At 40.8% G+C, this 16,150-nt stretch overlaps 1 protein-coding gene across 3 annotated transcripts in view; it reads right to left on the bottom strand.

Moving 5' to 3' along the window:
- LOC126297774 (KICSTOR complex protein SZT2-like) overlaps window positions 1-16,150 on the bottom strand; it is a 710,838-nt gene that overhangs the window by 553,529 nt on the left and 141,159 nt on the right. For all 3 annotated transcript variants that reach the window (XM_049988949.1, XM_049988951.1, XM_049988950.1), the window contains exon 15: window positions 12,761-12,948. In XM_049988949.1, coding sequence (XP_049844906.1) covers window positions 12,761-12,948 — 188 coding nt within the window. The remainder of the gene's footprint in view (window positions 1-12,760; window positions 12,949-16,150) is intronic.

The raw sequence follows: 16,150 nt of genomic DNA, 5'->3' as shown, positions 1-16,150 counted from the left end.
TTTTAACAATTTGCTATAACTCTCCTACTCCCATCTTTAAAAGAAGCCACTGTGAGCAATGCTAGTTGCCACTGAGCTATAGTCACGTACAGCTAGTACGCTAGTTAGTCCATGCCAAGCTACAGTAGAGCACAGACAAATGTATATATGATTTGTCATGGTCAAGTCCTGACTGTGTAAAGTTCAGTGAAAGTCAGCCTTATAAAGTCACTTACATAAATTTCCAATTGAGCATTTTCCGAGTATGAACCATGTTGTTCGATCTAGAATCATAGTAGTGTGTGTAGTTTACTGATCTGCCATGTTACAAGTACTGTATAAAAGTTGATCATCTTAATGTGTTGATCATAAAAATAAGTAAGTTCAAAGTGAAAATTTGCTTTGATAGTGTTATGTAAGCTTATTTACAGTTCACTTGAAGCACCTACTAATCATAAACTGGACACTGAATGAAGAATCAGCTTTAGGAGTCACCCATTCAGTCAGGTCAGTAAACTTACAGTTTGTGGGATTTAGAAATAGAAAGACTCCTTTTAGAAGGTTATAACAATTTTAGTGACAGCTCCAAGGTTTGAGAGACACAAACAGTGAGGAAAAGGAAAGTGACATGCATTCAGCACACCTGACAATGGCACAACTACGAATGCCACAATACGCTTTTATGCATGTTATTTCATTCCACCATAGCTTTAGGTTCACTGGTAAGAGCAGTATAAATATGAACAAACTCAGCAGGAATACCTAGGGTATGGAGTTAATATGACACAACAGATGAAGTAAAAACATTTATTGGAATGATCAATCTTCAGGCAATTCTGTAAAAGCCAGAACAAACTGTAGTCTTCAAAGAGGAAGTCACTTGTTACACCATTCTTCACGAAAATTGTGAATAAAAAGTGGTTTTGTCACCTTTAAAAAGTTCTGCACTTTGCATCCAACACTACATATAAATCCTTAAGTACTATAAGTGGACAACTATTGAAAGTACATTTGAGGGGCAATTTAAGATCAATTTATACACCACAAAGGGATATTATTGGCACATTTCTGTTGCTCTGGGAAAGTCATCTTGGATGGAAGCAATTTATCCTTTTAAAGTGTACCTGGTTTGGCATCAGTTTTTTTAAAGCTATTCCAAGTTTTATGGAATTTTATTACAATAATTTTGGTAAAGAATGCAATTATGGCAGTGAAGAGAAAAAAACTTCGCAAATTGATTTGGAGATTAGTCACGATTTTCTGAGAAAGGGTTACTGTATTTACCTCGACAACTGGTACACTAATCCAGACAGATTAACAATCAAGAATAATAGTATTGTTAGTACAATGCAACAAGGCAGGAAGGAGTTTCCTAACTTCACAAATAATTTAAAACTGAAGAGAAGAGGATAAGTAATAGTGATAGGCATCCACAAAATTTAACCAACATGAGGCATGATTCTAAAATGCCATTTTTATATAACTGTCTCAGTGAGCTTGAGAATGTGTCTTGCTCCCGAAAAATAAATTTGGAAATAGGTTTAAAAAACTTAATATATGTCAAACAATTGATACAAATCCCACTTTTATTTAAGGAAGATTACTTTGATGCCTAAATGGCAGGCATGTTTCATTAGTATACACTCACTTCACACTTTTATACTTCTAATGTGAATATGAATGCCAACTTTATAACTGAATGACCTGAAATTATATTTTTCTTCTAATTAAATCCAAGCTACACACCAAGTTATCCATAAAACATTATTTTTATTCATTTCCAAATAATGGTAGGGTTACACAGAAAATTAAAAATCCAATAACAGAAAAAAAATGTCTGAGAAAATCCTGCTAAACAGCAAACAAATTAACTAGCAAAAAATGAAATGTTAGTTTTTCCGAAAGATGAGAAACAGGAAACAAACTTTAAAAGTGGTTAGGTCAACTGTGATGCCATTTATATCACTTTGCTTACGTAATTGCACATATGGCCATGTTATTGGACTTACTGAATTATTTTCACACTTTTTATTATCTAACCAGTAAACCCACAAGTACTCAAAAAATCGAACTCTCAGGTATAAAACTGCTTCATACATCTGATTATTACCACATTACAAATAAGTCAATATGTTAAATAAGTGATGTGAAGCATGCAAGTGAGGAAATGTTTGATAAGGTTTGAAATTATGTTTAAAGTTTGTTGAAATTGCTAAGTGTTTTCATTATGAAACATTGGATGAATTGGATTGGATAATTTGTACTCCGTTTTAAGCAAAAGTTAAATCAATGTTTATGACACCATATCTCCTAACAACTGTGTGTCATACACTGGGGTACAATCAGTGGTATGTGTGGATACTGTCTACAAATCATGTTGTGAATAGAGTCATTGTTAAAGAAGTAATAAATTGAAATGTCATGTATAATGCTGACATTTTATTGCATGAACAGCGAAAAGTGAGACACATTTTTCCTTTCATCATTTTGTGTGTCTGCAAGAAAACATTTTGTACAGGACTGAAATTAAGTGTTAAGTTTTTTGAAAGTTGCTAATTGTTCCCATTTTCAAATATTCAATGAGTACAGTCCAGACATTTGCATGCAATCAACTACAATACCTCACTACAACCATACAGTTTCTAACCTCTTAATGAATAGATTATGACAGCATTTTAAATTTTTAAGTTTGATCAGTAATTACACAAAATATTGAAAACTAAATTTCTGTTGCCCCTGGAAGTTGTCAGATAGACAACCTGCAAATGTCAATGGATTCTACATTTCAGGATAGTTACCTAGTAATACAGATGCTCACTAGAGTAACTCACATTGAACATACTGTGTTTTCAAAGATACATTTATCTTCCTTATTTTATTTATTTATTTATTTTAGCTGTTTGGGTAAAGTACAACCTAGACAAATGTGAGAAAGCTCTCAAAATCACCCTGAAATCTGGAGGTACAATCAACTTTTAACAGACTGAGATTGAACCAAGTTGATTCTTCTCACCCCAGTTTGACACATTATCAAGCTGCCTTTCGGACTGCATGATTCATCATTCAATGACTGCAAGTTACAATATGTTGTACCTCACAGAGTATCAGAAGGTTCCTGGAGAAGACATCTTTTCAAACTATAAATTCAACATATTTTCCCCTGTTCTTAACTGATTCATTTTCATCCTTGGATTTATAGATGTACACTCATACTGTAAATTATAACCATGTTCTTTGTAGCCTAGAAAAATAGTTATGCTGTGCAGAAGTGAATGCAGACTGAGCAAGTTCCAACTGCTGCCTGCTGCACATCTGCCGAACAACAAGTTACATATATAGCTTTCTCTGTGTTTTTTAGCAGTCTAATTATTAAATTCTGAGGGTTTTTCTTGTTATGGTGTGTAATCTTGCAGTTTACAACTTTAAAATGTAAATTCAGACAGTCTGTAGCATAGCTGTTGTTAGATGAAATGAGTCTTTACGGGTCTTCCTGTTCCACAGAAAAGTGGTAAACTACTGATGTAATTATGTTGTGCAGCAAGAGGAGGGGAGTGAGGGGGAGGCGAAGGACATCCTTGTGGGAATTGGGGACAGATGGTGGGGAGAGATGCATCATGTTAGTGATGTGCTGAGAATAGCTGGAATCTGTGTACCAGGTGTTGGGCTGGTCCATTTCTTCAGCTCTTTAAAGCCTGCATGAAAGAGTGCCAGAGAAAAGATTAGGACTCTTTATTTTGGCTCAGTTATCACCTTGACTGTGTGACACTGCCAAGGCCAATGCATAGGAAATGGTACTACATCTGTTCTTTAGTAGAATCACAGATTCTTTATATGCGTTTCTAACATAAAAATTGTATAGCCCCCTCCCAAAATTCCAACAGGGGACAAGTGCCCCCTCTTGCTTTCACTTGTAGACACCTATGGTAATAGTAAACAGAAAGAAGCAGATGTTACTAAAGTGGAATGGTAGAAAGAGAGACCATAATGGCTAGCACACCTAATGATGATGCACTTGTAGAATCATATGTAAAGAATGGCATTGTGCAAAAGATGTATGTTGTTACAGATTACAACAAGAACATGGGAGATGAGAATACGAGAAATTTTCTGTTATAAAGCTAAAAAATAGCTCTGGGCAGACTGAAAAAAATACACACCTTTTATCAGACGCTGCCTGTATCAATTCTCTCTCTCTCTCCCTCTCTCTCTCTCTCTCTCTCTCTCTCTCTCTCTCTCTCTCTCTATTATATATATATATATATATATATATATTAGTCTGTCTCTACATGACAAAAAAAAAGTGAAGTGCCAAGAGAAGAGGAAGAGGAAGAGGAGGGAAAAAATTAAACTTCATAGGTTGAGAGCACATGTGATGCTTTTGGAGTGACTACAAATTTGAATCAAATTTACAAAGAACTTGGAGATATGAGCCCACCATCAATATAACATTGCACCCCCTTGGCCTAGATGCATGAACTGATTTGGTTGGGAAAGGTGTTATAAAGCCATTAGAGCATAAAGCTGAGGCACACTGGCCCATAACTGTTGCAATTGGTCCTTGACATCCTACATAATGGCACTGGGACAGAGTCAGTGCCCAAGTTGGTCCCCCATGTGTTCTAAAGATCACACAGAATGCCATGTGTATATGAGCACTGTCCAATTAAAAATGGCTCCAGAAGTAACAACTCTGTGCTTCTCTGAAACATTGCAAGAATGAGACCGTTCCCCAGATTGCCATCATACTTGCCAACAATGGTCATCTAGACGTAGTGAAGGAATGCAATTCATCACTAAGCACAGTGTGCTGCTTTTCATCAGCAGTACATGATTCCCAGTCACAGCACCACTTCAAAATCAGCTGTTTATGTTATGGTGTTAATGGAAATCTACATACATGATGCTAATTCTCCAGGTTGGTTGTTCCTAGTCTGCGATCAATGGTGTGGAATGACTCAGAAATTTGCAGGGACACCATTACTTGTTTTTGGAGGGCAGGCACACTTGTAAAGAGGTTACAGTGTGCTTGGTGCACAACACGGCAACCCTTCCTTGAGGTGGTCAGATGCGGTCAATCACAACGTTGATGAGTGTGCCGGGTCTCACGTTCGCATGCAGTCCAACATCGAGCCACTGACACATCTGAAAGCCCCTCAATTGCTGGCCAAATGGAGACCTACAATGAGGCCCCTTTTAAACACTGTCAGATGCTAATAACGCTGCCTCACACAAGTATGCATTATCTCCATGTCTTTCACAGTTACCACTCAAAGAAGAAGTTGTTCACATCCCTTATATATCCAGCAGGCCTGATAACAAAACTAAACACAAACAACAGTAATGCACTCTGATTGTCATTCTACCTGTCACAGAGAATTGCCACTCTATATCATTTACATATCCACCAACGATTTGTGCATGTCGAAGTTACATTGACATCTGATGAAGTCAACAAAACCCACCAGTGTAGTTGACAAAGATAGCAGCCTACAACTAAGTCACACATGGAACCCGGCACTGAGGCAATAAAAGGTAAAGTGAGCCTTTACAGTGAGGTCCACTCCCAATCCTGACACCCTAGACACTGGGTACCACAGTTCGCAGCTGAGCACCACACCCCCACCACCTCCAGCACTCAACATGGTTGTTGTTCGGACAGTGATAGGAGCAGAATAATGGGGGGGGGGGGGGGGGGGAGGGGGGGGGAGGGGGGGGGGGGGGAGGAACAGCCGACATATATATAGAACACTGACTGAAGCAAAGCAACAGTCATCAGGAACAACTGACGATGGTAATGAGACTGTTTGCCAAAATACCTTGTAGAACTCACGGCATGACTCAGGTGAACACCTGAGAATTCTTAAAGTTACAAATATGCCAGGAAAACACCAGATGGTATAACAAGTACGTCATGGGAAGGTAGTGCTTCAACAAATGAAGATGCTGGACTAGCTGCAGAATTAGAAAGCATGGCTGATCTGTTCATTTGAGTTCCTACTCAGATGTCAAGATGGTACTTTGATATCAACTTTTGCCATGGTATCACATCACATGACAAAACGAGCCAACTTGGTGCTGGTAAGACAGAGAACCAACTACAAGCCGTTGGCCATCCAGCAGAGTGCACTACACAGTGGTTGCACGTGCAACCAAGGGTTGAGGCCTCTTCCGGTGCTAGTGTCTCGTGACTTGTGACTTCTGCTGCACATCACACAGCAGCACGTCCAGATCATGGGTGTGGAATCTTACATGCATTAGTACGCCCCTTCCCACTTGTGGCCAGAGTGTCACTGATTCGCCAGGCAAGGAGTGGCCTCCCATGATGTGGAGATGGTGCCCACGTTCATGGAGGCCTCGGAGATGAGAGGAGAGAGCAACTCCTGGTCAGCAGAGACCTTGGAATATGGGCGAAAGTGGCCAGCATGAGGAGAGCCCCAATGCCCGCTGTGGGAGCATGGGACAACAGGATCAGTAACATGTAGTCAAAGCCGGGATCGATGGCGACAGCCAGCAGTGGTGGGAAAGGTGGAGGCAACTCTACCTCAGATTGGGGGTACACAACAGACATCAGACCGGCAAGGGGCATGTCCACTGGCTGGAGGGACACCATAGCTGCTCCTGGAGGCTGTAACATCATAGGTTCATTGGACAGTGCTGACGCAGGCAGAAACAGGCTGGAACACAGGCAGATAGGTGGCACCCAGCAACCAGGGTACCAGTAACAACAGTGGCATGCCTGGGACGGGTGAACAGGTGCTCACCCAGACATGCTGATTTTCATGGCACCAGATCTCCCGGTCTCCCATGTGGAGAGTGTAGACATGCTGGCCATTCTGACACATGAAGGCTGCCAGTAACCAGCAGGGATGCCAGTCAAAATCATGTACCCAGACTGCCGTCCATGGTGCAGAGTGCAGTACGCCTTGAAGGTTTGAACCATGTACTCAGCCTCACCGTTACATTGAGGGTGAATAGAAGGATAATGAACATGGTCAATGACAAACTGTATACATGAATCATGAAATGCCTGGAACAGGAACTGTGGTCCTTTGTCAGCAATGAGAGAAGCCAGGAGACCTACCACATTTAAAAAAAAAAAAAAAAAAGAAAAGAAAAGAAAAGAAAAGGAAAGGAAAAAAACCTGAATAGTGACTTCAGTAATGGCCAAGGAGCACCAGAGCACATATGGAAAATGTGTCAATGACAATTAGCCAAAACACATTCAGAAACAGATCTGCAAAATCTACAGGGATGCATTCCCTGCATTCCCAGGGCTGGGTTGCTGAAGGTCATGTGGAAAATGAAGCCTTTGGAGCTGCCTGTTCACTAGTGGGGATACGCAGCAACCAAATGTTCCAGCTCCCTGTCAATGCTAGGCTAGTACACATGTGTGCAAACCAAGGCTTTGGTGTGGGAAACACCCCAGTAACCCTCATGCAACAGCTGCAAGATCTCCCACTGCAAACTCTTGGGAATGATCACCCTAGGAGTGGCATCGTCCATAAAGAAGAGGAGGAGGAGACAATGACGACGATGATGACGATGATGATGACCAAGAGGTGATGGTGCAGTAGTTACAAAGCTGATCGAAAGTGCCACCTGGAGAACAAAATGACCAACCCTACCAGACAAGGTGGGTGGATGACCTGTCTGAGAATGGGGTCGGATGCTGCGGCCTTGGTGACCACAGTACTAATGATTGGAAAGCTGTCTACCACCTGGCAGGAGGTGACATTCAAATGAAAACACATGATCAAACTCGGGGTTCAGACCGATGGGCAGCCTGGATAAGGCACTCGCATTGGCGCCCAGTGGAGTGAAAATGGATGCCATAGTGGTATTTAGAGATGTACATGGTGGCAGACAGTCAAGGAATATTTTAAGGAATTGATTAAAAAATGTATTTCAAAGGCCCACAAGTTTTCTCCCAGAGTAACATATGTTGTATCTACGTGACACAAGTTGCCTGTCTTGCAAAACCGAGGCAGTTCCACGTGTGTGGATGGTGGAGTGTTTTGCAGTGTGGAACACAGTTGCCTCTCTCTCTTGTAATCCAGACCTCGAGCAGAACAGACGTCTTTTTGGAAGGCAGAGCCTCTGGCTCCGCTTTTCACAACCAGCCACCAACGTAAGTTAACATGAACCGCTTCCCCTTCCGTTGTCCATTTCAATTAATTGTTCTACCTCCTAGCCTGGCCTAAACCTGGTAACTTCTGACGCTAGGTGCACCCCTTGTATACCGTACATTGAAATATATCCTCTTTATTGTACCTAATTTCCTGTTTTGTCATTTAATGGCAGCCCTGGATACCCACTCTCAAATCCTGACCACTCGACCTCCTGCACACTGTTGTCACGAGGCATATGTAACAATCTTCTCCCCCCTTCCCCGCTCATAAATATTAACATTGGCCGAGCGAGGTGGTGCAGTGGTTAGCACACTGGAATTGCATTCGAGGGGACAATGGTTCAATCCCATGTTCGGCCATCCTGATTTAGGTTTTCTGTGATTTCCCTAAATCGCTCCAGGCAAATGCCAAGACAGTTTCTGTGAAAGGGCATGGGCGACTTCCTTCCCCATCCTTCCCTAATCTTATGAGACCGATGACCTCTTAGTTTGGTCTCTTCCCCCAGACAACCCAAATCCTGTTAATTTTAGTGACCAGAAGTGGAATATACATTAAAATTGGTGCCAGAAGTGGGATCATATACATTAACAGAGATGAACAAGGCCCATCACTTTAAACTGTGGGCTGCCTTATTGGGGGTTCAGTCAGATGGACTCAATGACAAAACTGACAGCTTGTGCTCTATAATTGGTTGGAATTTGGTGCCATACAAGGCTACATGAAATTTGGTGAAAGCATACACAAATGCCAGAGTCTCCTCCTCAACCTGAGAGTAATGGATCTGTATTAGACAGAGAGTTTTGGTTTTAAATGCCAGTGGCTGCTCGGAGCTGTCTGCATTCTTATGGGTGAGAACTGCCCCCATGCCATAATGGGATGTGCCCAATGTCAAAACCAATGGTTTGTTGGGATCAAAAGTAGATAGATACGGTGGTGACCTGAAGCAAGGGAAAGACTTTGCCACTCATCAGACAAAGGAGAGGAGAAGGTAGATAGGGTGCGCAATAGTGGATGTACCGGAAATGGACCAATGGTAACAGGCAATTTTATTGAGGAAAGCCTGCAGTTCATGCAATGACAAAGGGGACAGCAGATCCATAATGGCATTGACCAGACTCACCAGGGTTGGACACCCTGCCATGATTTGTGTGGCGCAGATACTCGAGAGAGGGTTGGAAAAATTTAGACTTCTGTAGACTGCAAGGTAGACCCAAAGCCTGGGGTTTGTCATAAGAGGCCTGGAAATTGTGCAGGTGCTTGCTCTGAGTATGTCTGGTAATGGCAGTGTCATACAGGTGGCTGAAACGGTGTGGAATAGTGGACATGAAGTGTTCTGAATAGCCTTGAGAAATTGCAGAGTCACTTGCCACACCAACCATTAACTATTGGTATTGACACAGGCTGACAGGTGTATTAAGAACAATGATACACTTGGACTCTTCATCCAGGAGTAACTGATGATATGCTTCGGAAAGACCACATCTGGAGAAGAACTGACCTGCTGCTAAGCATGTACACAGCTCTTCGGACATGGAAATGGTTGTGTGACTGTGGATTTATGATGACCTTAAAATCACTGCAAAGTTGCAATTTATCAGAGGGTTTTATCATGATAACAAAGGATGTGACCCATTCACTAGAGAAAATGGGAACCACAAACCCAAGAGATATGAGCCAGTCCACCTCCATCTTGACTTGCGAGTGGAGGGCTATTGGAATTTGCCGAACATGAAAAAATCTAGGACAAGCTGACTACTTCAAGGTTATGTGAGCTTTAAAGTCTGTGGCACCCCCTAGGCCTTCTGCAAAGATATCCTGAAATTCAGAGCAAAGAGATTCCAATGACTGGTAGGACATCGCCAGATACCAACTGTATGGAGTCCGTGACTGAAAAGCCAAAGACCTGAAAGATGTCAAACCCAGAAAGGTCTGCTGAAATAGCATCGTAAACAACAACAAAGGTAATAGGCTGAGTTAATGATCAACAGGTAATGTCAGCTGTGAACCAACCAAGGAAGGGGATTTGGTGTTTACCATATCCTCATATGCGCTTGTTTACCAGTGACACTGGAGGAGAAGAGCCAAGTTCTGAATATGTTTGGCATTAAAGCAGGGAAATTGCTGTGTTGATGTCCACCTGTAGGTGCAGCTACCAGAGAGAACCAAATCCTCTACAAAAAGCTCCTTGGGCTCCTGACTGGGAACCAGCCCTGACAATGTCACTTCCTAGCTATCCATATCCATGTTCTCTGACTCTGTGTTCTGTCCTGTTTACTGGCAGACTACCGCAATATGGCCTTTTTTCCAACACTTACGACAGATGGCCCAGTGCTGGGGTCACTCTGATCTATCACGCTGGGAGTAACAAGACACACAATGGCAACAGGGAGCGGTGGATGTAACACTTTTTACGTGCTACATAGAAGCCACCAAACTGACTGGCTTGCACCTCTGCTACGTAATCCTCCCCGGATGCTGCAGACACAGTTAGGCTACTGCAATGTTGCACCAAGCTTCCAGTTGCCAACCAGTGGCACATGAGATCTCATATCAGTGGCATGTGAGATCTCATATGACTGGGCAATGGGCAACACCTCACTGAGGGAAGGGTTTTCTAGTTGGAGGGTTAATTGCCAGACTTCCTTATCCAGGGCAGAATGGATGACATCGCAAACCATGATGTCTGCATACGACTCTTTTGACTTGGATGTGACAAAATTGCACTTATGACTAAGGCCATGGAGGGTAGCGGCCTATGCATGATAAGACTGATGGTAATGTTTCTTGAATTAGCAAAATTCGACACTAGCGATCACAACTTGCATGCAGCAGTGATGATAGGAAGATCACAACAAGAATAAAATGTCAGAAGACAATGAAAAATGTTCCTGCTATGTGGCGAACTACCACAACACCTAATAGATGGCAGGAGAATCCAATGACAAAAACAGTGCACAACATACCTCTGCGTCTGTAGTGTGGAAGGCATGGAAAAGTTGTCGTAGGCGATGTCCATATGCTTCCCAACCTTCCATTGCCCCATCAAATGACAGATACAGAGAAGGAAACATAGCTGGAGCTGAAGGGGTAGAGAGCTACACAAGCAAAGCTTGTTGCAATACCGTAAGAATTTCCCCCTGTTGTTGCACCAATGTTTGAAGCAGGTCTTCCATGTTACAACAAGAAAAATGTCGCAATCAAATTCAAAAAGCAACTGTAGAACAGAACACATAAAAAACAACCCTATCCATTGCCAACGTGTTCTGACTACAACAACACATGGATAATAACAAATATAACACTTTATTACTTCAAGAATGTTGGTACAGGAAAACACGTGCCACAGCGTACAGTCACTACCAGTCTGAGACACAAAGGCCGAATGTCAACACCTGACTGAGAGCAAGGGTGGCCTGACCCTACACTATAAGTCATTGGCCGGCAAGAAGAGTGCACTATGGGGAGGCTGCATGTGCATCCAAGAGTGGAGGCCTATGTCGGTGATAGCATCTTGCGACTTCCATAGCATGCCATACAGCTGTGGGTACAGATTGCAGGGTGTGGAATCTTATGCAGGTCACTACAATGTCCACCTCTAAAAGTGTTTCTGCACATGCTCCCACTTCATGGGAGTGGGTTGTTGCTATCACATGGGCGCAGGCAGACTGTGTCTGAAGAAAATCTACAACCAACATATAAGCAAACTATGATCAATACTGCCAATATTGCACTGATAATGATCAATGATGCATCAGTGTCAGGAAAAGACTAAACTTAGCCCCATCTCCAATGTCACTACCAACTGTTGACATCATAAGCAGTATGGAAGATGACACCCATGCTCTACCAGTTAATGAAGCCAAAGAAATACACCGTAAAACATGCAGAGTGTGCACCAAGGCTGTACCACCACAAAGCAACATTTCAAAGGCAGAAACAGTGAGTGGATGCCAGTCAAGTGATGTTCCAGAGTTGGACATCTTACTTCATGACAAAGGGAATGCTACAGTGCCGCTCCTGTGCTCACAATGTAAACAGAGAATTTATGGGCTTCTTGATTATGCACTGACAGGAAAATAGGAGGAAATCTGACAAGTCACCTCCAGGGAAAAGCCATCAAGTGCGCCAATACATGGCCAGCATTGTTACAACTACGCGCAAAAGATTTGTAGGGAAGCCCTTTTTTTACATGGTCAGTGCGGCACCTGATTTTGTCTTTGTTAGGTGGTCTGCACTCTGGGCACTGGAGAATGGGTTTCTTGACCTTGATTAGACTTTTTGGTTTATCACAATTTAGTAGATTCTTAAAATAATCTGCTAGACTGTTATGATTTTATTCATTTAAAGTCGCCGATCATACAGTCGTTTCGCTGAAAGCATAGTCATGGTGACCCATGAGTTTCCTTCAAAAGGTCCTGTAATACCTTCTACTTTCATTTGTGATAAACATCTGGTCTATTTTTTATGATGAGCAATTTTTCAAGATTCTCAGTTTCATATAAATTACATGAGTATATGACTTTTTGTTTTCTTTCTGACAGAGTAAATACAAGTATGTAAATTATACTACTTGGGTTTTGAAATGTATTTGAGTTCTCAAACATCTACAAGCACTTCTCTTAGTGTAACTACAAGTATGTTTTAATACTCACCTGATCAAAATTTTTTCAACCGGCTTACGTAGTAGGGAACAACACTTTATTTCTGACCAAGTCCTAGTAACTGGTGAGTGCTGTTGTAAATTCTGAGTCACAGAAACTTTTCTTGGCAGTACATCCTTAGTAGAAGGCCTCTGAGGAAATGTGAGATGGGCTACCTGATCTCTCAGTTGACCTACAATCTGGAGTAAAAAGAAATTAAAACTATTACAATAATAGAAGAATTTACAAAATTTTAAAGAAACTACATCTATTAAAAACTTAAATATGGCAGAGTGTTCTTTTGTCATACTATGTGCCTCAACAACCTGGGTGTATTAGTTGTGAGCCATGTATCTTCATTATGAAATCAGGTATATACTACAAGCGAAACTAGCTACACCCAACGATCTCTAAAACACACATATACTGTAAACGATTACTGCTTCAATTATTACACATGCACAGTTCATTAAGTGACTTTTCATATTACTTAGAGAACTCAAATTACCTGGTAAATGGAATACAATGCCATACTGGAGAACTAAACAAAACAACATGAATAAATTATTTCAGAATTCAGAATTATTCTGATAAGTCCTTAGAGAGGACTTTCATATTCAAAAGAAATAACTCCTGTTCCCTCATATATGAAAACATCTTCCTCTTCATCTACACCTATCTCTATATCGACACACATACTCAGCAAGCCACTGTACAATGCATGGTGCAAGGTACCCAATATCACTACTAGTCATTTTTTTCCTGTTCCACTCGCATATAGTGTGAGAAAAACAATGACTGTCCATATGCCTCCTTATGAGCCCTAATTTCTTATATCGTATATTTGTGGTCCTTATGTGAAATGTATGTTGGCAGAAGTAGAATTGTTCTGCAGTCAGCTTCAAATGCTCTTTCTCTAAATTTCATCAACAGTGGTCCTTGAAAACGATATCACCTTCCCTCCAGGGTTTCCCATTTGAATTCCTGAAGCTTTTCCATAATACTTGCATGTTGTTCGAACCTACCAGTAACATATTTCGTAGCCCGCTTCTGAACTGTTTCAATGTCCTTCTTTAATCAAACCTTGTGGGCCACAAACGCTTGAACAGTACTCAAGAACAGGTTGCACTGGCATTCTATATGTGGTCTCCTTTACAGATGAACCACACTTTTCTAAAATTCTCCCAATAAACCGAAGTCAAACATCCTCCTTCCCTACCACACTCCCCACATTCTCATTCTGTTTTGTATCACTTTGCAACATTGCACCTGGATATCTATATAACATGATGGTGTCAAGGGCACTTTGTTGTGAACAGCAGAGTAATCACATAGATATAGATGTAGACAATATTAATGCTGTATCCAAGCATTACGGGTTTGTTTTTCTTCTTTATCCACATTAACTTACATTTCTTTACATTTAGAGCCGGTTGTCATTCATCACACCAACAAGAAATTTTGTCTAAGTCATCTTGTACCCTCCTACAGTCCCTTACCTTCGACATCTTCCTGTACACCACAGCATCATCAGCAAAGAACCACATATTGCTGCCCACTCTGCCCGCCACATCATTTACGTACATAGAAAATTATAATGGTCCTATTACACTTCCCTTGGGCACTCCTGATGATACCCTTGTCTCTGAAGAACACTTGCCACAAAGGACAACATACTAGGTTCTATTACTTAAGATGTCCTTGAGCCACTCAGATATCTGGGAACCTATTGCATATGCTTTGTTAATAGTCTGCAGTGAGGCAATGTGACAAATGCTTTTTGGAAATCTAGAAACATGGAATCTGTCTGTTACCCTTCATCAATAAATTTGCCATGTATCATACAAAAAAAGGGCAAGCTGAGTTTTGCATGAACAATGCATTTTAAAACCGTACTGATTCCTTCACAGAAACTTTTCAGTCTCGAGGAAATTGATTATATTCGAACTCCAAATATGTTCTATATTTCTGCAATAAACCAATGTTAAGGACATTGTTCTGCAATTTTGTGGGTCCGTACTTTTACTCTTCATATATACAGGAGCCACCTGCGCTTTTTTGCAGTCATTTGGGACTTTTCTCCGGGTGAGAAATTTGCGATAAATTCAAGATAAGTATGGTGCCAATGCTGTAGGGTACTCTTTGCACAACTGAATTGACATTCCAATTGCACCTGGCAACTTTTGTGTTTTCAGTCTTTCAGTTGTTTCTCTATGCCAGGGATGCTGATTACTATGTTGTCCATGCAGGGCTGTGTACTACAATCAAATGACAGCACATGTGTACAATTTTCCTGCATAAACAATTTCTTACATGCAAAATTTAAAACTTCGTCTTTCAGTTTGCTATCTTCCTACTGCCACACCAGACTGGTCAATAACCAACTGGATCGAAGACTTAGACCTGCTTAACAATTTTAGACAGGACCAGAATTTTCTCGGGTTTTCAGCCAGATCTTTCGCTGTGTGACAGCGGTAGTTGTTGTATACTTTGCACATGGATATTTTCATTGACACACGAATCTTTAGTAACCTTTGCTTGTCATCATTCGTGCATTCTCTTTTGAACCGAGACTGCAACAGCCTCTGTTTCCTCCACATCTTCCGAATTTCATAATTTCCATCCTTAACCCACTTACTAGGCACATACTTCTCCAGATCATGATTTACAATCTGCTTAAACTTTGCACATAATTCCTCTATGTCCATCATACCAACACTAAATGATTTCAGTTCATTTTCTACCAAGGAGAGGTCCCCAATGGTGCGATCGACTATTTGACACTATCTACATGTTGATGTTGGTTAAGATTGCATGTATTACACACTGCAGCTCTTCACCCTCATGGGCCCCTCAGAATTTTGTGTGACACTTAACAGCATTAAAAATGATAGGATAATGGCTTCACATACAGGAAGTTATGGGTTCAAATCTCATTAGGGGTTGTAAAATTTGTTTTTATTTTTAAATTTTTATTGAAATAACTTTGATCATCATTTTATTCAACTAACTGATTTAAATGTAATTTTTAATTATATTCTTTTGTCACATAATTTTAAACATATCAATTTCATCATTTGCTCTCATTTCTCTTCAAATCATTCTTCCTCCACTTGAAATCTTTGTTGTTGTGTTTTTAATTAATTTTATTTATTAATTTTGATTTAATTTCTTTTGTTTTATTACCCTGTTTCTTTTGTTGTTTGTCTGTTTTTTGTCCACATTATTGCCTTCATTATATTTATTTCTCATTTTACTTGAATTTCATTTAACTTAGAAATCCATCTCTCATTTAAATTTTCATCTGTGTTACTTTGTCCATAGTGCAATAGGTATTTAGGTTATGTTTTAAATGCTTGTATGACAATTACCATGCAAAAAATACTGCATATCTGGTAACAA

The sequence above is a fragment of the Schistocerca gregaria genome, chromosome X (assembly GCF_023897955.1).
Source record: "Schistocerca gregaria isolate iqSchGreg1 chromosome X, iqSchGreg1.2, whole genome shotgun sequence".
Classification (NCBI taxonomy): domain Eukaryota; kingdom Metazoa; phylum Arthropoda; class Insecta; order Orthoptera; family Acrididae; genus Schistocerca; species Schistocerca gregaria.
The sequence above is the reverse complement of the archived record's forward strand: the minus strand, read 5'-3'. Positions and strand labels throughout refer to the sequence as shown.